Source organism: Rhinatrema bivittatum, chromosome 8 (assembly GCF_901001135.1).
Source record: "Rhinatrema bivittatum chromosome 8, aRhiBiv1.1, whole genome shotgun sequence".
NCBI lineage: Eukaryota > Metazoa > Chordata > Amphibia > Gymnophiona > Rhinatrematidae > Rhinatrema > Rhinatrema bivittatum.
The window spans coordinates 265,942,304-265,964,253 of NC_042622.1; the positions used below are offsets into that span (position 1 = coordinate 265,942,304).

At 40.5% G+C, this 21,950-nt stretch overlaps 1 protein-coding gene across 1 annotated transcript in view; it reads left to right on the forward strand.

The window, feature by feature from the left end:
- The first annotated feature begins 4,662 nt into the window (after window positions 1-4,662).
- The window catches only part of RANBP3 (RAN binding protein 3), a 399,749-nt gene continuing 382,461 nt past the window's right edge, over window positions 4,663-21,950 (forward strand). The window contains exon 1 of the mRNA XM_029614911.1: window positions 4,663-4,799. Within this exon, the coding sequence (XP_029470771.1) occupies window positions 4,778-4,799 (22 nt within the window). The 5' untranslated portion in view covers window positions 4,663-4,777. The remainder of the gene's footprint in view (window positions 4,800-21,950) is intronic.

A 21,950-nucleotide genomic window follows, 5' to 3' on the forward strand; every position in this document is an offset into this window, starting at 1 on the left:
TAAATTTAAAGAAGGGGTTTGTTCTTGACCTTGATTATATTGCTGTTGCAAATAAAAAGCCTTTGTAAACACTGGCAGGGCTTGTTCGGGAATTTTCAAGTTCTTTTTCATGTAAACTTTGAATAGCTCTAGTGGAGAAATAGAATTTAGTACAGGAAAGCTTATTATATGGAGATTGTGTGCCCTTAATGCATTTTCAACTCTCTAATCTTTTTGAATTTATCAATTCAGAATCTATTAGTTTTGCTTGTTTCACTTCAGCTGTAATCATTTTTCTTTCCAATTCTTCTGTTTTATTAGTAAAGTTTGTGATCAGATTGATTTTGTATTTCCACTGTTACTTTAGACAAAGTTTTAATAGAATTTTCAATAGAACTTAACATAGTCCATATCCCCTCCAGAGACATTGCATCAGGTTTCTTTGTAAGAGGACAAACGGAAAGTTCTTTAAGCTGTTTTAATGCCCCAACTCCAATAGTCCCCTCGCTTCCCCCGATATCTTGAACTGCAAGTAAAGTGGCTTCCTCCTGTGCAAGCGGCGTGGAAGCCCTCAGGGGTCCCTCCATTCCTCCTGGAGTTCCTTCCTCTCTTTCTCCTTCCAGGGCTTCCCCTCGCCATGCTCCGGTACCTCCATTCCTGGCCATAACCATGGCCGCTCCCACTTCCACCGAAGTCGGGCAAGGTATCGCTTTGTTTCTGGGGTTAGCGGGTTTTCGCGGCGATCCGGGGCTCAGCGTCTCAAGGGTCAAGGGGGCGGCTCCTGCTCCTGAGTCGCTCCCCCAGTGACCAGGCTCTCCGGAGTATTAGAAGAAGTAATGCCCGCCAGTATGCAGGGATTGTAGGCTGTCAGGGGTCGACTAAAGGTGAGTTGATATTCTCACCCCTCAGTCGCCCCTTTCTTTTAGTATGAGGCATTTTTGAACCGTAGTAGTTAACGAAAAGACAGTGTTCTTCCTCCGGCGTCTTACACGGGACTACATCTAGGCGGCCATCTTGCCCAAAGAAACCAATTTTGCAAAAAATGAATGTGCATACACATTAGATGCATAAATATTACGGAAAACTAATTTCCGAATAAACAACTCCCCATTAACGAGAATATAACGCCCTTCAGTGTCTGAAATCTGTCGTTCCATATGAAATGGTAAATCTTTATGAAAAAGAAGAGCCACCCCCTTTGTCTGCTAGAATAAGAAGAAAAAGAAACTTGTCCGAACCAATTGGTTCTTAATTTTTTATGCTCTACAACATTTAAATTATTTTTCTGAAAGAAAACAATATTAGCCTTGCGTCTAGAGAAATAATTCAATAATTTTTTCCTCTTGATTTGTGAATGTATACCGTCAACATTTAAAGAAAATTCAGTAACATCAGTTATTTGAGAATGAATAAAAGAAGAAATCTGTAAAGATGTCTAGGCATCCCCAAGAACAGATGCCCCAGTGCAGTGTATAAACAAGCTTGAAGACAATTATATGGACATTTCCATATTACAGGCAAAAAATACACTACCTTCAACAACATATACATCTCATATATCCCATGCACACCACACACATACCACAGACATAAACACAAAACCAAACAACAAATAAGTTGTAGTTCTCATGCTCCAAGGAATCACATCCTCCTTTCTTTATTTATTTCTTCTATGGAATATGTGTTCTGGAGGGCCCAAAACAACATACAAATCGTCATCATTAAGCCATCCCACTATGAAGCTTAATTCTTCTTCTTGCAATTGAGAATAGTAGAAGTAACATTCATATTGGCATGATGACCAAAAAGAGAAAAAAAATAGTATACAACATACACAAAGGATCTGAGTTCAAACAGCTCAGACAATATAACTAAACAGAGATTGCCCTAGTGACATGAAAAAAGAAAAACCCCATGTACAATCATCAAAAAATTATAAAAATTAGGACTTCTATAAAACAAAGATAAACATCAACAGTCGTTCCAAGACGTATTTGGGAGTTCCCAACTTTCACAATCCCCCCAAATAATGATGAAAAATTATGAAAAGCACTTTGGCAGCCAATGTAACAAATTCCCACACTGTTCACTCAACAATGCCATTGGAAGTCATTGCGTCACGCCAAATCTTGGAAGACAACTCAAATGCCTGAGCAAGCAGAAACAAAAATACAAACAGCAGCATAAAGTCATATTAGGATCTTCATCAAGCATCTATGTCACCATTCATTAATGCCAATATATACTATGATCCATGCTAGTAAAAAAAAACTCAATTAGAGATATAGTGGCTCCTCCCTAGACAGGTATTTGTATCCCTATGGGAGGCCCACCTAGTAACTCGAGGTGAGGGTTAAGTATTAGTGTAGGGGGGTAGGGGCCACTTTGACATTCAGCGTGAGATGTACAAACAGAACAGTGGTCTCTTGTGAAGATTTCCTGGCCTTCGGAGTGAGGAAACTCACTCCAAGATGAGATTTGTGCAATGTTCTCTCAACCTAGCTTGATGGACTCTCTACCTGGGTAACAACAAGCTAGGTGGAGAGAACCTTGCCCGCGTGGGTGAAGTCTTCTGCTATTCCTCCCCAGCTCCGCCTCCCGGCCTCCCTTTTTACAACCTCCAGGCTGGCCCAAGGGTCCACAGCTCCGCCTGTACCCAACAGCTGGAGATCCCTTTCCCAAGATTTCATATGTGCTGGAAGACATGCTGGATCAGAGAAAAGCATATTATAGATTTTTGAAATCACCTTAGTCATAAAGCGGGCTTTCTCACAGAAGAAGCGTTTAATGAGCTTTTACTAGAGGACAGTATTGCCCACAAAGCCTATGAAGCTAATAAGGCCGGAATCACCATATTTCCTAAACCAGGAAGAGATGCCACTCTCTGTGGGTCTGACGCCAAGAGATGTCCGATTAGAACTATTTTATTGGAGACATATTCTTAATAAGAATAAGAAACCTACTTTGTTGCCTACACGGCTTTCTTAGATAGCCTACCCTCCTGCTTTGTTGGTCACTCTCTGTGGGTCTTACAGACCTACTTCCCTCCTGAATTTGGATTTTAAAATACTAGCTAAAATTCTGGCCAAGCGTCTGGGTCTCTTAGCTGGGCAGCTGATCCATCCGGACCAGACAGGGTTCATCCCAGGGAGATTGGCTGCAGATAACGTGAGAAGAGTGGTGGATTTGATGTGGTGGGCGGGGAAGTCTCGGATCCCCATGGGGAACTTAACAATAGACGCTGAGAAGGCATTCGATCTTGTCCACTGGGAATATTTATTTACAGTATTGCAGCGGTTTGGGTTGGGGGAGAACTTTATTACCTGGATTCGGAAACTCTACTCTAACCCGAGTGCTTGCATCAAGGTTAATGGGGGGATTCTCCAGTATTTTCTATAAAGAGGGGCATAAGAAGATCTGATCTTACTGCCTTCTTAGCTATAAACTGCCCCAATTGGAGGTAAAAGTACCGATCAGATCCGTTGAGGGCATATTCCTGAGCGAACTCTTCAAATGTTTTAAGGCGAGTCCCACCCCACACTTGTCCAAGGTGCTGACACCCCTTCTCTACCCACCTTTTGGAGCATCCTGGGATGAAGCTAGTGTTAAAGAAGATTGGGGTGCTATAGAAATAAGTTCTCTGTCTCACCAAGCATTCCTTCCATTTATCCCAAAGCTTTAAAGTAAGAGGTGATTTCTTTTTCTTGTGTTGTTGGGAAACATATTGATAGGATTGTGTTCTAATGGGAACACAACCCTTGGAGAACACAACACTTCTCCAAGGGTTGTTCAGCTTGGAGAAGAGACGGCATGAGAGGTCTTGAACGAGTAGATGTGACTTGGTTATTTACACTTTCGAATAACAGAAGGACTAAGGGGCATTCCATGAAGTTAGCAAGTAGCACATTTAAGACTAATCAGAGAAAATTATTTTTCACTCAACGCACAATAAAGCTCTGGAATTTGTTGCCAGAGGATGTGGTTAGTGCAGTTAGTGTAGCTGGGTTCAAAAAAGGTTTGGATAAGTTCTTGGAGGAGAAGTCCATTAACGGCTATTAAATCAAGTTTACTTAGGGAATAGCCACAGCTATTAATTGCATCAGTAGCATGGGATCTTCTTGGTGTTTGGGTGATTGCCAGGTTCTTGTGGCCTGGTTTGGCCTCTGTTGGAAACAGGATGCTGGGCTTGATGGACCCTTGGTCTGACCCAGCATGGCAATTTCTTATGTTCTTAGTGATGGATGTTTGTTATTATTGCATTCTGTTCAATAAAAATTATTCATTTCAAAAAAAAATCCAAACTATTCACCATTCCCGTACACTGCTTTCTTCTCTCACGGCCGGGAAAGTCTACCATCTTTAGCCAATTCAACTAAAAGTAGGCATCTACTTTTACGAACGTTGAGAACAATTTTCTGTCAGTCCAATTTACCCGGGCAAATCTGTTTACAAATTGTCCTTGCTTTGAGTGAGTTCTACGCATGCGCTGCTAAACAGTTTCGTACCCCGTGGAGAAGTTGGCATACACGTCATTTGACAGCTAGAAGACGCATGCGCCCACAAACGGAGCTTTCCGTCTCACATGAGGGGAAACCTAGCTACTCCACGCGGAGGATATGCGCATGCGCCCGAAGAGGCTTGGCCCGCTCCTTGAGAGTGACGTAGGTGGGCTTGGTGGCGGATATGCGCATGTGCACACAGGGGCTCGTCCTCCTCCATCACGGAGAGTGACGTACGCCGGCTTGGCGGCGGCGGGCGGGTGTGCGCGGCGCATTGTGGGAGTGAGTGAGGAAGGAAAATGGCGGATCTTGCAAACGAAGGTAGGCGATGAAAGCGCAGTGCTCGCAGCCGTTAGACCCTTCGAGGGGGAAATGGTGCTGGTTCGAGAGAGTCGCCGCCGGAAGTCTGCGGAATAATGCGGGGCGCCGCTGTTCCCCCCCCACCTCTGTCCAGCGGCTCTGCGTATTCACTTCTGGCAGTGCTCGGCTGCCTCCCCTCCTGCCTCGGCCTGGAGCTGTTCCGCGGGCCGAGCCCCGCGCGGGAAGGAGCCGCTCTGCCTCTCGCGCTGAGAGGCGGGGTTGCCGCTTGCCGCGGTAGCTTGGGGAAACCGCGCTGCGAGGTGTGCGGCCTGATGGTTGACGTGAAAATAATCGCTTCTCCCACTCTGGTAATAAAAACCCGCTGCCCCGCCCCCCCCCCCCCCCTCCTCGCGCTATACTCACCTAACCCGGCCACGGTACTACTGCAAACACGAATCTGCGCGGGACCTCTTATAATATAGTTATTGAGTCAAAAACCTAACCTGAAATCTCAGGAAGTTGGTACTAAAATGCTCCCTATCCTCCCAGTTGTCTCCTGGCAGCCTTTGGACTGGGAGTTGTCCTGTTTATATGTAGCACGGGCGAACTCGTGGGTTTTAGTGTTGTTGTTGTGTGTGGTCTTCTGAAACTCTTTAGTCGTTTCATGACTGTTGCTTAACCTTTTTTTTATGTAGATGTGTGTTTGATCAGAATTGTCAGCTTTCCTTTGTGATGGTAGCACTCAGTTTACAAAAGCTGGGTTTGTACTTTTCCCCCCTACAAAAAGTTATTTTTCTGTAGTGCATTTGTGTGAGCGATTATGACATTGCATTTTGTCTTCCCTTCGGGTTTCAAGTGCTGGCATATTAGAGTACGGTTTTTGAAAAACCGGTGTCTTCATCCGATTTGAACTCATCAAATGCCGTTTTGCACTCTACTTATAAGGTAGTGAATCATCATCACTTTGGAATTTAGTTTTACTGGTCTGCTTCTTATGAAAGTAGTAGTTTTTTTGGTTGGCCTTGAAGACTTTTTAATGCTTTTTTATTTCCATTATATATTGCACTTTAATTTATGAAACATTTTAGCTTTCTTTGTATTGCCTTGGAAAGTAGAATATACCATGTTACTCCCATTAAAAATAATTTGTGAAAAGTACCAACGAAGCACTTGGGATCAGCTTGCATATTTATTAGGATAGCTAATGTTTTAACATAAGTAATGCAAGAATTGATTGGGGAAATAACCCAAATAGCTTGTATTTGAAAGCATATGTTAGTCTAATAAAGGTATCAGCTACTATTGTGGTTTTCTTTTAATATATCTTTTTCAAATCTGTTTCTACTAAGTTATTTTTAGATTATAGTTTCATTACAAACATTGCCATTTTTATCTTTTTGAAAGTTTAGAATATTCAAGGTATAATTTTTGTATAGTAGCTTTTCATGTCAGTGTTCTTATCATTAAATACTATAGTTTAACAGCATCATCTTTCAGACTTCGGGACCGATGCAATACTGTGCGCAGCGGAGAGCGCACGGTTTAACACATGATTAGACATGTCTATAACCCCTAATACAATACGGGGATTAGTGCGTCCAAAACACGTCCAAATCACAGCTTAGCTAATGGTGCTCATGACATATATATTCCATGTAAATTAGGCTATTAACTAATCCCTGTGATGCAAAAAATTTCCCACACGGTCAATGCGCCCATTGCAACAGGGCAAACTTTACGCCAACTCGGGCCTTGTGTAAAGGTATGTCATGCTCAAGGGCGCATTGAAAAAAGAAAAATCCTGCTTTCTGACTCTTCCTAATAGTATCATATCAGTACTAAGTAGGAGAAATCAAATAAAGCAGATTATTGGAAAAAAAAATTGATGCCCAATACACTCGCTCAAGGCTTTATATCTTATGAGTGTCTATGCCGGTAGTGGGAGAAAACAGACACTCATAGATTGAGCATCTGTTTTTCCAACTCGCTTGACAGCCACCTTTCCTGTGTGCTGGCCTCCGAGGAGGCGCTAGGGACGCACAAATTTTCCCTAGCGCCTCCTTTTTTGCGCGACCCCTAATTTTAAATATTGGATTGCCCGCTCAGGAGAGGTGCTGGACCTGTGTTAGGAAAATGGGTGCTCAACACTGCCCGTTTTCTACATGCAAATATTGCATTGTCCCCTTTTGTTTTTAGTAGTTTTCAGACTAACAATATAGTAGGAGGAGTAATACAATAAATACAGATCCAGAGGAAGACATTTTTTTATTCCTTGCACATAAAGGATCAAGATCATACAAATATGCACAAGTCTGCCATAGTTTAGACAGGATTACAGGTGTCTAATGAGACTATTGCCCAGTCATAACCTATAATGTCAGCTAAATATTTTTTCAAATAATTTACATAGCTAAAACTTCTGGATTTTGCTGATAACAACCCAACCCAATGACACAATCCAATGACTCCTAAAACACCTTGCCGTTTGTATATAACATTTATTTTGTATACTACATTTAAATTGCATATTGTTTAACCACTTCTATCCTCTCCTCTCTTCTTCCTTCTCCAAGTTCGACTACCCTTGTTAAATGTAACTGTACCTTCTGTCACCACAGTTCTAGTTCTATGTATTTATTGCACCCCCGTTCTATGTAAACCAGCAAGATATGTTTTCATGATTGCCGGTATATAAAAACTCTAAATAAAATAAATAATTCATGATGGTTCATAATACATAATTCGTTTGGTGTACATAGCTTTCTTCTCCTTGCTTCAGTATTGATAGGGCAACACCAGAAGACACATTGGGGGCCAGTGCAAAAAGCTGAGAGTTAAAACTTGAAATTCAGGGCAAAGGGTCTTAACACACATGGTATTTTTTTAAACTCCTGATGCAGTAAGCAAATGTTATGCAATGCATCAGGAGTTAAAAATGTGCACAAACCAGAAAATATGCACACAGAAAAGGCTTAGCATAGGAAAACAAAAGTATGTATAGAAAACAGGGAAAACATGCACAAATCATGTTTTTCATGCATAAAATGATTTATGCACATAAAGCTATATATGGAAAATGTGCTTTTTTTGCACAAAGCATATTTTCTGTACATGTAATCCAAACTACAGGTCCTGGTACCTGAATTCCAGCTTTTGCCTGTAGATTGACACTAGCACTGAAAACTTTACTGCACCTCGGAATAAGAATTTAGTTTCCAACGCTAAGAAAACAGGTAAGCCAGCACAATTCTTTGTATTGGGGAATAATACCTAATGCAGTCAGCATGGAATTTCCATGTGAGAGTTCAAACTTAAATACAGAATGTTGTATGCACATTTTGTTGTGCACAAAACTTGCTGTATTGACGGTAGGGTTTGCGCATAAAAATGTGCTCACAACAGAGGGTTAAACTGTGTGCTGTGCTGAACACATCTTTTTTTTTTTTTGCATTGCTTGTAATGTGCATAGGCTGAACTTGTGATAACCAGGTCTGTTCCCTGGTTTTCTGAAAAAATCTTAATATAGTGAATGCCAGAAAATGGAAAGGGGTTTTTGCCCTTCACTTCTAATATCAGTTTGCATGTAACACCAAAAAAGTGCATACTGAGCACATGTTTTGCTGTATTGAAATGTTCAGGTTCTGTTATGTTGCTGTTTGTACATGCTTTCAAAGATAGACATTTCGCACGAGAGGGATAAACTTACTGATTTTTATTTACTTTTCTTGAGGTATGAAGCACCTATAGGTTTTGGTAGTTGATTCATCCATGGCCACATTTGTGCTGCTCTCTGCTTCAACACATTTGCATCAGTTTTTGTAAGAGAAATTATTAGGGAAGCAGGAAACCAAAATGAAACCATTCATGTTCAAAAGATGTATCTAAGATGATTTGTTTATATTTTGCATAACAGTAGGTCAATTCTCACTGCGGCTCAGCATCCTGTTTCCAACAGAGGCCAAACCAGGCCACAAGAACCTGGCAAGTACACACTAAGAAGATCCCATGCTACTGATGCCGGTAATAGCAGAGGCCGTTCCCTAAGTTGATTTGTTAATGGTAGTCTCCTTCAAGAACTTATCCAAACCTTTTTTAAACCCAGCTACACTAACTGCACTAACCACATCCTCTGGCTACAAATTCAAGAGCTTTATTGTGCGTTGAGTGAAAAAGAATTTTCTCCGATTAGTCTTAAATGTGCTACTTGCTAACTTCATGGAATGCCCCCTAGTCCTTCTATTATTCGAAAGTGTAAATAACTGATTCACATCTACTCGTTCAAGACCTCTCATGATCTTAAAGGCCTCTATCATATCCCCCCTCAGCCGTCTCTTCTCCATGTTGCACAGCCCTAACCTCTTCAGCCTTTCCTCGTAGGGAAGCTGTTCCATCCCCTTTATCATTTTGGTTGCCCTTCTCTGTACCTTATCTATCGCAACTACCCTGTTTCCCCAAAAATAAGACATCCCCCGAAAATAAGACCTAGTAGAGGTTTTGCGGAATTGCTAAATATAAGACCTCCCCCGAAAGTAAGACCTAGCAAAGTTTTTATTTGGGAGCATGCCCGTCGTACAGAACACCAGAGCATGCAGCTGTGATTTTTTTACCCTGCAGGATTCACAGTTAGTTGTCATCACAAACCAGCATAACCAGACAACTATTCAGAATATGATAAATGTTCATTTTTTTGTTCAACAATATATGTGAATTCTTCTTCATGGAAAAATAAGACATCCCCTGAAAATAAGGCCTAGTGCATCTTTGGTAGCAAAAATTAATATAAGACACTGTCTTATTTTCGGGGAAACACGGTATATCTTTTTTGAGATGCAGCAACCAGAATTGTACATAGTATTCAAGGTATGGTCTCACCATGGAGCGATAGAGGTATTATTACATTTTCCGTTTTGTTAACCATTCCCTTCCTAATAATTCCTAACATTCTGTTTGCTTTTTTGACTGCTGCAGCACATTGAGCTGATGATTTCAAAGTATTATCCACTATGATCCTAGATCTTTTTCCTGGGTGGTAGCTCCTAATATGGAACCTAACATCGTGTAACTACAGCAAGGGTTATTTTTCCCAATATGGCAGATGAAATTTAATGTGGACAAGTGCAAGGTGTTGACCTTGCACTTGTCCACATTAAATTTCATCTGCCATTTGGATGCAAAATCTTGCAGTCTTGCAAGGGCTTCCTGTAATGTATCACAATCTGCTTGTGATTTAACTACTTTGAATAATTTTATATCTGCAAATTTGATAGCCTCACTTGTATTCCTTTCTGGGTCATTTATAAATATATTGAAAAGCACCAGTCCAAGCACAGATCCCTGAGACACTCCACTGTTTACCCTTTTCCACTGAGAAAATTGAACGTTTAATCCTACTCTGTTTCCTGTCTTTTAACCAGTTTGTAATCCACAAAAGGACATTACCTCCTATCCCATGACTTTTTTTGTTTTCTTAGAAGCCTCGCATGAGGGACTTTGTCAAACGCCTTCTGAAAATCCAAATACACTACATCTACCAGTTCACCTTTATCCACATGTTTATTAACACCTTCAAAAAAAGCAGATTTGTTAGGCAAGACGTCCCTTGGGTAAATCCATGTTGACTGTATTCCATTAAATCATGTCTTCTATATGCTCTGTGATTTTGATCTTTAGAATAGTTTCTACTCTTTTTCCCAGCACTGAAGGTCAGGCCCACTGGTCTGTAGTTTTCTGGATCGCCCTTGGAGCCCTTTTTAAATATTGGAGTTACATTGGCCACCCTCCTGTCTTCAAGTACAATGGGTGATTTTAATGATGGGTTACAAATTTTAACTAAAAGATCTGAAATTTCATTTTTGAGTTCCTTCAGAACCCTAGGATGCATACCATCTGGTCTAGGTGATTTGCTACTCTTTAGTTTGTCAATCTGGCCTACTTCATCTTCCAGGTTCACAGTGATTTGGTTCAATTCATCTGACTCATCACCCTTGAAAACCATCTCTGGAACTGGTATCTCCCCAACATCCTCATTAGTAAACACAGAAGCAAAGAATTAATTTAGTCTTTCTGCAATGGCATTATCTTCTCTTTTAACCCCTCGGTCATCTAACGGTCCAACTGACTCCCTCACAGGTTTCTTGCTTCAGATATATTTTTTAAAGTTTTTATTATGAGTTTTTTGCCTTTTTGGCCTACTTCATTTCAAATTCGCTCTTCGCCTGTCTTATCAAAGTTTTACGCTTAACTTGACACTGCTTTATGCTTTTTCCTATTTTCTTCAGATGGATCCAATTTTTGAAGGATTTTTTTTTGTCTAAAATAGCCTCTTTCACCTCACCTTTTAAGCATGCCGGTAATGGTTTTGCCGCCTTTCCACCTTTCTTAATGTGTGGAATACATCTGGACAGCGTGTCTAGAATTGTATTTTTAAACAATGTACATGCCTGTTGAACACTTTTAACCTTTGCAGCTGCACCTTTCTGGTTTTTTTTCTAATTATTTTCCTCGTTTTATCAAAATTTCCCTTTTGAAAATTGTTAGAGCTGTAGATTTACTTATTGTCCCCCTTCCAGTTATTAGTTTAATTTTGATCATGTTATGATCACTATTGCCAAGTGGCCTCACCACCGTTCTCTCTCACCAAATCCTGCATTCCACTAAGAATTAAATCTAAAATAGCACCCTGTCTTGTTGGTCCCTGAACCAATTGCTCCATGAAGCAGTCGTTTATTACATCCAGGAACTTTGTCTCTAGCAAGACCTGATGTTACATTTACCCAGTCAATATTGGGGTAATTGAAATCTCCCATTATTATTGCACTGCCAAATTGGTTAGCTCCCCTGATTTCTCTTAGCATTTCATCATCTGTCTGAGCATTTTGTCCAGGTGGATGGTAGTATACTCCTATCACTATACTCTTACCCAGCACACATGGGATTTCTACCCATATAGATTCTACTGAGCATTTAGTCTCTTGTATGATCTTTATCCTCTGACTCTATACCTCCCGGACATAAAGTGCCACACCCCCACCAAGTTGATCCTCCCTATCATTGTGATATAATTTGTACCCTGATATAGCACTGTCCCATTGGTTATCCTCCTTCCACCATGTCTCTGTGATGCCAATGAAGTAAATCTCATCATTTACTGCTAAACACTCTGACTCTCCCATCTTACTTAGACTTCTGGCATTGGCGTATAGACATTTCAAAGTGTGTTTTTTGTTTGTGTTAACCTGCTTTTCAGTTCTTGGGGACAATTTGGAAATCTTTAGCTCGGGTGATTTTTTACATATAGGCACATGGATTACATTTGCTTTTATTGGAACCTCTCTGGTGATGTCACAATGCCAGCAGCTCCCACTTAGTCGGGGACTGCCCATACCATAAATGCTTTCATTATGGACTATTAAACTTTATTAAAACTTTTAATAAATGCATAAACTTTAAATGTATCACCTTTCTTCCTGTGCTGTATCAGTGATCAGCCATACAATATATACTCTTGATATGTTCATTTAAAATTCATATTTTAATTAAAATACAGTCTCAGTAGGAAAAAGTCTGACTTGCACTATCAGACATGGGGAGGAGAAAAAGAGTAGGCAATCGCTAGATAAGATGTTCCCAGTACATGTAAAACAAGTTGAAGTGTAGACTTCCACCATTGCTCAAAGTAGGTGTATTTCACAGTTCTCTTGACGTTCAAAAATTATATGGATCCTTCACGCAAGCTCAAGACAGTACAGTTGTTCACCTGCTGCTGATCATTTCACCCAAGTAACTTTTTATTGACTAGGGGTGCATACTGGTTTAATTGATGCCTAGGTTAATAGAGCACTTCATGTGAGAATAAGCTCTATTCCATGTAGTCTTGGTGCAGAAGTTACCATTTTTTTCTTGCTCTCAGTGGATAACTCTATTAGACTTAGGAGATAACTGCATAATAATCATCCCAGATTTATTATTTATTTATTTATTTAAAGATTTTTATATACCGACATACACTTTGAGTATCGCATCGGTTTACATTGAAACATTAACTTAGCTGATAATGCTTTACAGAGAACTCTTCATAAATATGAGTAACAAGAACTAATTATTAATGCAAATAACGAGCAAGAACTTAACTTAATGAGAATAAGATGAGGTTAGCTTACAGAATTTTACAGCGAACTCTTTACAAGTGCGAAGCTGGGGTGAAAGGGACAGGGGGAGAGGAAAAGGCATAGGGGTTTTAAGTACAGCAAGTTACTCTCTGAGTATCTGGATAAATTAATTACAGACATTATTTGATAGTCTGGAAACTTGATTACAGAATTATCTGTAGGATGATGAATGGAAGAATTATTAGTAATTCTTCCGTTTTTAATTTGGAAATGTAAAATTCAAATGCAGTTGCCATTGATGGAACAATTGGTGCTAGCAATTTGTTTCAAAAAGCTAGTTCTTCACCTGCCTTGTATGTGTGTGGATGTGCTTTCTTTTTTTTTTTCTGTCTTAGCTCATTTCTTTGGTGCATTTAATATACTTCCTTGGGTTTTGAGCTGATTAGGAGAGCTTTTGTATTGTGCTTATTTTGGCCTATGTGATTTCTACCAAAAATAGTTACAGTTGAAAGAAAAGTTAAAAAAATTAGTTGGATTATGAAGCTAGATATATTTTCAGACAGTCTACGATCCACTGAGCATGAGGTCCTCTAACAAGTGTAGCCTGGCAAGATGAGTAATTAGAAACACAGGGCATAGGTGCTTAGTCCCAGGCTGGAGAGCTAATCCATTTATTGGATCTCTTTTTCACACAGCAGAGGAAGACTAATTTTACTTAACACTTTGAATAAAAAAAAACTGAAAGGTGCAGCTGCAAAGGTTAAAAGCGTTCAACAGGCATGGACATTGTTTAAAAATACAATCCTAGAGGCGCAATCCATATGTATTCCACACATTAAGAAAGGTGGAAGGAAGGCAAAACGATTTACCGTCATGGTTAAAAGGTGAGGTGAAAGAGGCTATTTTAGCCAAAAAAATCCTTCAAAAATTGGAAGAAGGATCCATCTGAAGCAAATAGGATAAAACATAAGCATTGTCAAGTTGTGTAAAACATTGATAAGACAGGCGAAGAGAGAATTTGAATTGAAGTTGGCCATAGAGGCAAAAACTCATAATAAAAACATTTTAAAATTATATCTGAAGCAAGAAACCTGTGAGGGAGTCGGTTGGACCATTAGATGACAGGGGGGTTAAATGGGATCTTAGGGAAGATAAGGCCATTGCAGAAAGACTAAATGAGTACGTTGCTTCCATGTTTACTAATGAGGATGTTGGGGAGATACCAGTTCCGGAGATGGTTTTCAGGGGTGATGAGTCAAACGAACTGAACAAAATCACTGTGAACCTGGAAGATGTAGTAGGCCAGATTGACAAACTAAAGAGTAGCAAATCACCTGGACCGGATGGTATGCATCCTAGGGTATTGAAGGAACTAAAAAATGAAATTTCTGATCTATTAGTTAAAATTTGTAACCTATCATTAAAATTATCCATTGTACCTGAAGACTGGAGGGTGGCCAATGTAACCTCAATATTTAAAAAAGGCTCCATGGGCGATCAGGGTAACTATAGACCAGTGAGCCTGACTTCAGTGCCAGGAAAAATAGTGGAAACTATTCTCAAGATCAAAATCGTAGAGCATATAGAAAGACATGGTTTAATGGAACACAGTCAACATGGATTTACCCAAGGGAAGTCTTGCCTAACAAATCTTCATTTTTGTGAAGAGGTTAATAAACGTGGATAAAGGTGAACCGGTAGATGTAGTGTATTTGGATTTTCTGAAGATGTTTGACAAAGTCCCTCATAAGAGGCTTCTAAGAAAACTAAAAAGTCATGGGATAGGAGGCGATGTCCTTTCGTGGATTACAAACGGGTTAAAAGACAGGAAACGAAGAGTAGGATTAAATGGTCAATTTTCTCAGTGGAAAAGGGTAAACAGTGGAGTGCCTCGGGGATCTGTACTTGGACCGGTGCTTTTCAATATATATATATATATATATATATATATAAATGATCTGGAAAAGAATACGATGAGTGAGGTTATCAAATTTGTGGATGATACAAAATTATTCAAGTAGTTAAATCACAAGCGGATTGTGATATATTACAGGAGGACCTTGGAAGACTGGAAGATTGGGCATCCAAATGGCAGATGAAATTTAATGTGGACAAGTGCAAGGTGTTGCATATAGGGAAAAATAACCCTTGCTGTAGTTACACAATGTTAGGTTCCATTTTAGGAGCTACCACCCAGGAAAAAGATCTAGGCATCATAGTGGATAATACTTTAAAGTCGTTGGCTCAGTGTGCTGCAGCAGTCAAAACAGCAAACAGAATGTTAGGAATTATTAGGAAGGGAATGCTTAACAAAACAGAAAATGTAATAATTCCTCTATCGCTCCATGGTGAGACCGTACCTTGAATACTATGTACAATTCTGGTTGCTGCATCTCAAAGATATAGTTGCGATGGCGAAGGTACAGAGAAGGGCAACGAAAACGATAAAGGGGATGGAACAGCTCCCCTATTAGGAAAGGCTGAAGAGATTAGGACTTTTCAGCTTGGAGAAGAGATGGCTGAGGGGGGATATGATAGAGGTCTTTAAGATCATGAGAGTTCTTGAACAAGTAGATGTGAATCGATTATTTACACTTTCGAATAATAGGACTATGGGGCATTCCATGAAGTTAGCAAGTAGCACATTTAAGACTAATCAGAGAAAATTCTTTTTCACTCAATGCACAATAAAGCTCTGGAATTTGTTGCCAGAGGATGTGGTTAGTGCAGTTAGTGTAGCTGGGTTCAAAAAAGGTTTGGATAAGTTCTTGGAGGAGAAGTCCATTAACGACTATTAATCAAGTTTACTTAGGGAATAGCCACTGCTATTAATTGCATCAGTAGCATGGGATCTTCTTGGTGTTTGGGTAATTGCCAGGTTGTTGTGGCCTGGTTTGGCCTCTGTTGGAAACAGGATGCTGGGCTTGATGGACCCTTGGTCTGACCCAGCATGGCAATTTCTTATGTTCTTATAGTGCCATCACTGTATTGCAGCAATTGAATCTCATGTGCTGCATTTCAGAACCTGTATTCTCTTATAAACAGTGGATGGAGAAGAAAAGGAAAAGTATTGCTTATGGTATTAAAATAATACAACAATATGATGTTATGCCTTTTCGGTAACAATAGTGTTAAGCCATGCCTTTAATACTGTAGCCCATTTGCAGTCAGTGGTACTGGGTGTAGCCTTCATCCTGTGCTGTTCAGCTGTATTAAGTATCTTGCTGGGTTAAAATGAAGTTGTGCAAATGGGTACAGTTGGTTACATTTTTTATTAATAAAATCTGATATCTATGATCCATGAATCTCCCTTACTACCTCATAAAATACTGCAACAGCTGTATCCTGGATTGTTGCCGTTACAATGATGCACTTTTCCTTCAGGGAGAGTACGAAAGGGTTCTCTGGAATTCTGAGGATGTTTTTTTTTTTTTTTTTTATCTCCTCCCTGAGACTGGAAAGAGTCTTGCTTTTGTCTTGATGTTGGGTTGCTTTCCATGGTACCATTGGAGCTACAAAAGGTATTTGGACTCAGAGACACATGCACGAATGTTCTCAACATTTCAAATAAATAATGTATTACAATAATTGGGATTTCATGTGAAATCTTTGAGTTATAATAATTGAAAGTCAATGTCTAAAACTGTAAAGTGGAAATATATTTAAAGTTGGCAAGTGACTTGCTATTGCTGGTTCCTCACTGGTATTACTGTACTGTATGAATGGGTTGCAGGGGCATTAGGAAGTACTTTTCTCATCCACAGCTGCTGCTGCCTGTTGGTCATCAATGTGAATATCTACAACTAATAGGTTGTGGGAGGAGGTGGGAGCTGCAGTTTTTGAGAGAGGTGCTTTCTGCCGCCAATCTCTCCCCCCACCCCCCCAAACTTCAGCTTGAGTTGGAATGATTGTCGGTTACAGAGCTAGACCACACAAGGGAAGAAAAGTAAAGGAGGGAAATGGGTTCTGGGATGCTGCAAGGAAGAAAGCTTAGGCACAAATAAACTGTAGGCAGGTAGAAGGTAGATGGCAATGAGGAAAGGAAGAAGAGTATTCAGCACTTTTGGGACATAAGGATGTGCCAGAAATGGCTGTTTTTGTGCTCCTTAATCCAGCATCACTGAACTACCTTATATCCAAGAAAAGTAAGTTTGCTAAAACAGGACTTCCGAAGCGTGCCCCGCAGCTAGTTGGGTTTTCAACATATTCGAAATGAATATGAATGAGAGAAATTTACGTTGGTGGAGACTCAATAAATACAAATTCATCTCATGCATGTTCATTGTGAATATACTGAAAACAAAAGTGGCTGTGGAGTTCCCAGGACATTTTTGGGAAGCCCTAATTTAAAAATTGATGCTGCCCTACCTACAGTTATAAGTGGCACTCTTCTGGCACTGGACCTGTGTATGTGCACTGAAGGAAATGGTGGCTGCCAAGGCTCTTATCCTTTAGTGCTCACACCTTAAATGATTTCTTTAGATTCTGGTGCAGGGGACATTGAGAGATACTGTGAACTGTACCTCTTCAGTATAAGCAAGTTTGCTTAATGTAAATGGTGTTTCCGTAGATAGGATGAATTAGCCATGCTGTCTGGGAGTGTGCACGCGATCGGGAGTAGGCGGAGTTTTCCTTAGTGAGTCACAGAGCTTGGACTCTGTGTGGCTACGCGGTTGTCTTCCCGCGCGATTCCCTGCTTCTCCTCAGTCTCTTTGTAGCCAAGCGAAAGGCAATGATTAATTGTATGCTGGGTGACTGTCTAGGGAGGAGGGAGGGCTCGTTTGGCTAATTCATCCTGCTATTTACGGAAACATTGGTAGTGCAGTAATAATGGGAGACTTCAATTACCCCAATATAGACTGGGTAAATGTATCATCGGGTCACGCTAGAGAGATAACGTTCCTGGATGGAATAAATGATAGCTTTATGGAGCAATTGGTTCAGGAACCGACGAGAGAGGGAGCAATTTTAGATCTAATTCTCAGTGGAGCACAGGACTTGGTGAGCGAGGTAACGGTGGTGGGGCCGCTTGGCAATAGTGATCATAATATGATCACATTTGATTTAATGACTGGAAAAGGAACAGTGTGCAAATCCAAGGCTCTCGTGCTAAACTTTCAAAAGGGAAACTTTGATAAAATGAGAAAAATTGTTAGAAAAAAACTGAAAGGAGCAGCTACAAAAGTAAAAAAATGTCCAAGAGGCGTGGTCATTGTTAAAAAATACTATTCTAGAAGCACAGTCCAGATGTATTCCACACATTAAGAAAGGTGGAAAGAAGGCAAAACGATTACCGGCATGGTTAAAAGGGGAGGTGAAAGAAGCTATTTTAGCCAAAAGATCTTCATTCAAAAATTGGAAGAAGGATCCAACAGAAGAAAATAGGATAAAGCATAAACATTGGCAAGTTAAATGTAAGACATTGATAAGACAGGCTAAGAGAGAATTTGAAAAGAATTTGGCTGTAGAGGCAAAAACTCACAGTAAAAACTTTTTTAAATATATCCGAAGCAGAAAGCCTGTGAGGGAGTCAGTTGGACCGTTAGATGATCGAGGGGTTAAAGGGGCACTTAGAGAAGATAAGGCCATCGCGGGAAGATTAAATGATTTCTTTGCTTCGGTGTTAACTGAAGAGGATGTTGGGGAGGTACCCGTAATGGAGAAGGTTTTCATGGGTAATGATTCAGATGGACTGAATCAAATCACGGTGAACCTAGAAGATGTGGTAGGCCTGATTGACAAACTGAAGAGTAGTAAATCACCTGGACCGGATGGTATACACCCCAGAGTTCTGAAGGAACTAAAAAATGAAATTTCAGACCTATTTGTAAAAATTTGTAACTTACCATTAAAATCATCCATTGTACCTGAAGACTGGAGGATAGCAAATGTAACCCCAATATTTAAAAAGGGCTCCAGGGGCGATCCGGGAAACTACAGACCGGTTAGCCTGACTTCAGTGCCAGGAAAAATAGTGGAAAGTGTTCTAAACATCAAAATCACAGAACATATAGAAAGACATGGTTTAATGGAACAAAGTCAGCATGGCTTTACCCAGGGCAAGTCTTGCCTCACAAATCTGCTTCACTTTTTTGAAGGAGTTAATAAACATGTGGATAAAGGTGAACCGGTAGATATAGTATACTTGGATTTTCAGAAGGCGTTTGACAAAGTTCCTCATGAGAGGCTTCTAGGAAAAGTAAAAAGTCATGGGATAGGTGGCAATGTCCTTTCGTGGATTGCAAACTGGCTAAAAGACAGGAAACAGAGAGTAGGATTAAATGGGCAATTTTCTCAGTGGAAGGGAGTGGACAGTGGAATGCCTCAGGGATCTGTATTGGGACCCTTACTGTTCAATATATTTATAAATGATCTGGAAAGAAATACGACGAGTGAGATAATCAAATTTGCAGATGACACAAAATTGTTCAGAGTAGTTAAATCACAAGCAGATTGTGATAAATTGCAGGAAGACCTTGTGAGACTGGAAAATTGGGCATCCAAATGGCAGATGAAATTTAATGTGGATAAGTGCAAGGTGATGCATATAGGGAAAAATAACCCATGCTATAATTACACGATGTTGGGTTCCATATTAGGTGCTACAACCCAAGAAAGAGATCTAGGTGTCATAGTGGATAACACATTGAAATCGTCGGTTCAGTGTGCTGCGGCAGTCAAAAAAGCAAACAGAATGTTGGGAATTATTAGAAAAGGAATGATGAATAAAACGGAAAATGTCATAATGCCTCTGTATCGCTCCATGGTGAGACCGCACCTTGAATACTGTGTACAATTCTGGTCGCCGCATCTCAAAAAAGATATAATTGCGATGGAGAAGGTACAGAGAAGGGCTACCAAAATAAGGGGAATGGAACGACTCCCCTATGAGGAAAGACTGAAGAGGTTAGGACTTTTCAGCTTGGAGAAGAGACGACTGAGGGGGGATATGATAGAGGTGTTTAAAATCATGAGAGGTCTAGAACGGGTAGATGTGAATCGGTTATTTACTCTTTCGTATAGTAGAAAGACTAGGGGACACTCCATGAAGTTAGCATGGGGCACATTTAAAACTAATCGGAGAAAGTTCTTTTTTACTCAACGCACAATTAAACTCTGGAATTTGTTGCCAGAGAATGTGGTTCGTGCAGTTAGTATAGCTGTGTTTAAAAAAGGATTGGATAAGTTCTTGGAGGAGAAGTCCATTACCTGCTATTAAGTTCACTTAGAGAATAGCCACTGCCATTAGCAATGGTTACGTGGAATAGACTTAGTTTTTGGGTACATGCCAGGTTCTTATGGCCTGGATTGGCCACTGTTGGAAACAGGATGCTGGGCTTGATGGACCCTTGGTCTGACCCAGTATGGCATTTTCTTATGTTCTTATGTTCTTAACTTGCTTTTTCCCGTCGATATCAGGGCTGAATTAGCCATGCTGTCTGGGAGTCCCAAATTCTCGGGTTGTGTCCATGTAGTAGGTCTTTGAAGGTCAGAACATCCACCCTTAAGAAAAGTAGACAGTCTCATCGGTTTTGAAGGGTCGACAAGACTGCTGTGCCCAGCGCTGCATCAGAGGTCACTTGCTGTTGTAGACAATAGTATGACGTGAAGGTATGGATGGAGGACCGAGTTGCCGCTTTGCATATATCTAGTAATGGAACACCGTGCAAGTGGGCAACTGATGCTGCTGTGGGCCATATTTGGTGTGCCTGAGGCTTCTTATCAAATTTGATTGATCATTTGTTATAACAGTATTGAATGCATTGTGATAACCAGCTGGCAATGGTTCTCTTAGAGACAGGTTGACCAGGGTAATTTGGATTAAAGGTCTGGAGGGAGATTGAGTTCTTTGTTTATAGTAAGCCAGAGCCTGTTTACTGTCTAGCGAGTGGAGAAGTTTTTCTCGTTCATTGTGATGAGGCTTTGGCATGAAGATGAGCAGAGAGATGGTTTGATTGAGATGAAAGGTGGAGACCACCTTGGGAAGGAAGGTGGGATGAGGACGAAGGGTAACCTTGTCGTGGTAAAATTCTAAGTAAGGAGAGTAGTGAACTAAGGCTTGTAGTTCACTTACTCTCCTAGCTGATGTGATGGCCATCACGAATACTGATTTCCATGTCAGGAATTTTAATATGGCTTGTGTCTAAGGGTTCAAAGGGAGGCATCATTAGTTGCTCCAAGACAATGTTCAGATCCCATGGTACAGGTGGCTTTGTCACCGGTGGTCGGAGGCGGAGCATGCTGCTCATGAATCTGGAGATCAAAGGATGGTTAGAAATGGGAAGACCATTATGAGAGTGATGAAAAGCTGCAATAGCGCTGATATGTACCCGAACTGACGTGGTAGCCAGGCCCGCTTGGTAAAGAGTGTGAAGATACTCCCGCAGTTGGATGGTGGTAGAGGAGAACATAAGAACATAAGAAATTGCCATGCTGGGTCAGACCAAGGGTCCTTCAAGCCCAGCATCCTCTTTCCAACAGAGGCTAAAACCAGGCCACAAGAACCTGGCAATTACCCAAACACTAAGAAGATCCCATGCCACTGATGCAATTAATAGCAGTGGCTATTCCCTAAGTAAATTTGATTAATAGCCGTTAATGGACTTTTCCTCCAAGAACTTATCCAAACCTTTTTTGAACCCAGCTACACTAACTGCACTAACCACATCCTCTGGCAACAAATTCCAGAGCTTTATTGTGCGTTGAGTGAAAAAGAATTTTCTCCGATTAGTCTTAAATGTGCTACTTGCTAACTTCATGGAATGCCCCCAGTCCTTCTGTTATTCGAAAGTGAAAATAACCGAGTTACGTCTACTCGTTCAAGATCTCTCATGATCTTAAACACCTCTATCATATCCCCCCTCAGCCATCTCTTCTCCAAGCTGAACAGCCCTAACCTCTTCAGCCTTTCCTCATAGGGAAGCTGTTCCATCCCCTTTATCATTTTGGTTGCCCTTCTCTGAACTTCTCCATCGCAACTATATCTTTTTTGAGATGCGGTGACCAGAACTGTACACAGTATTCAAGGTGTGGTCTCACCATGGAGCGATATTAGAGGCATTAT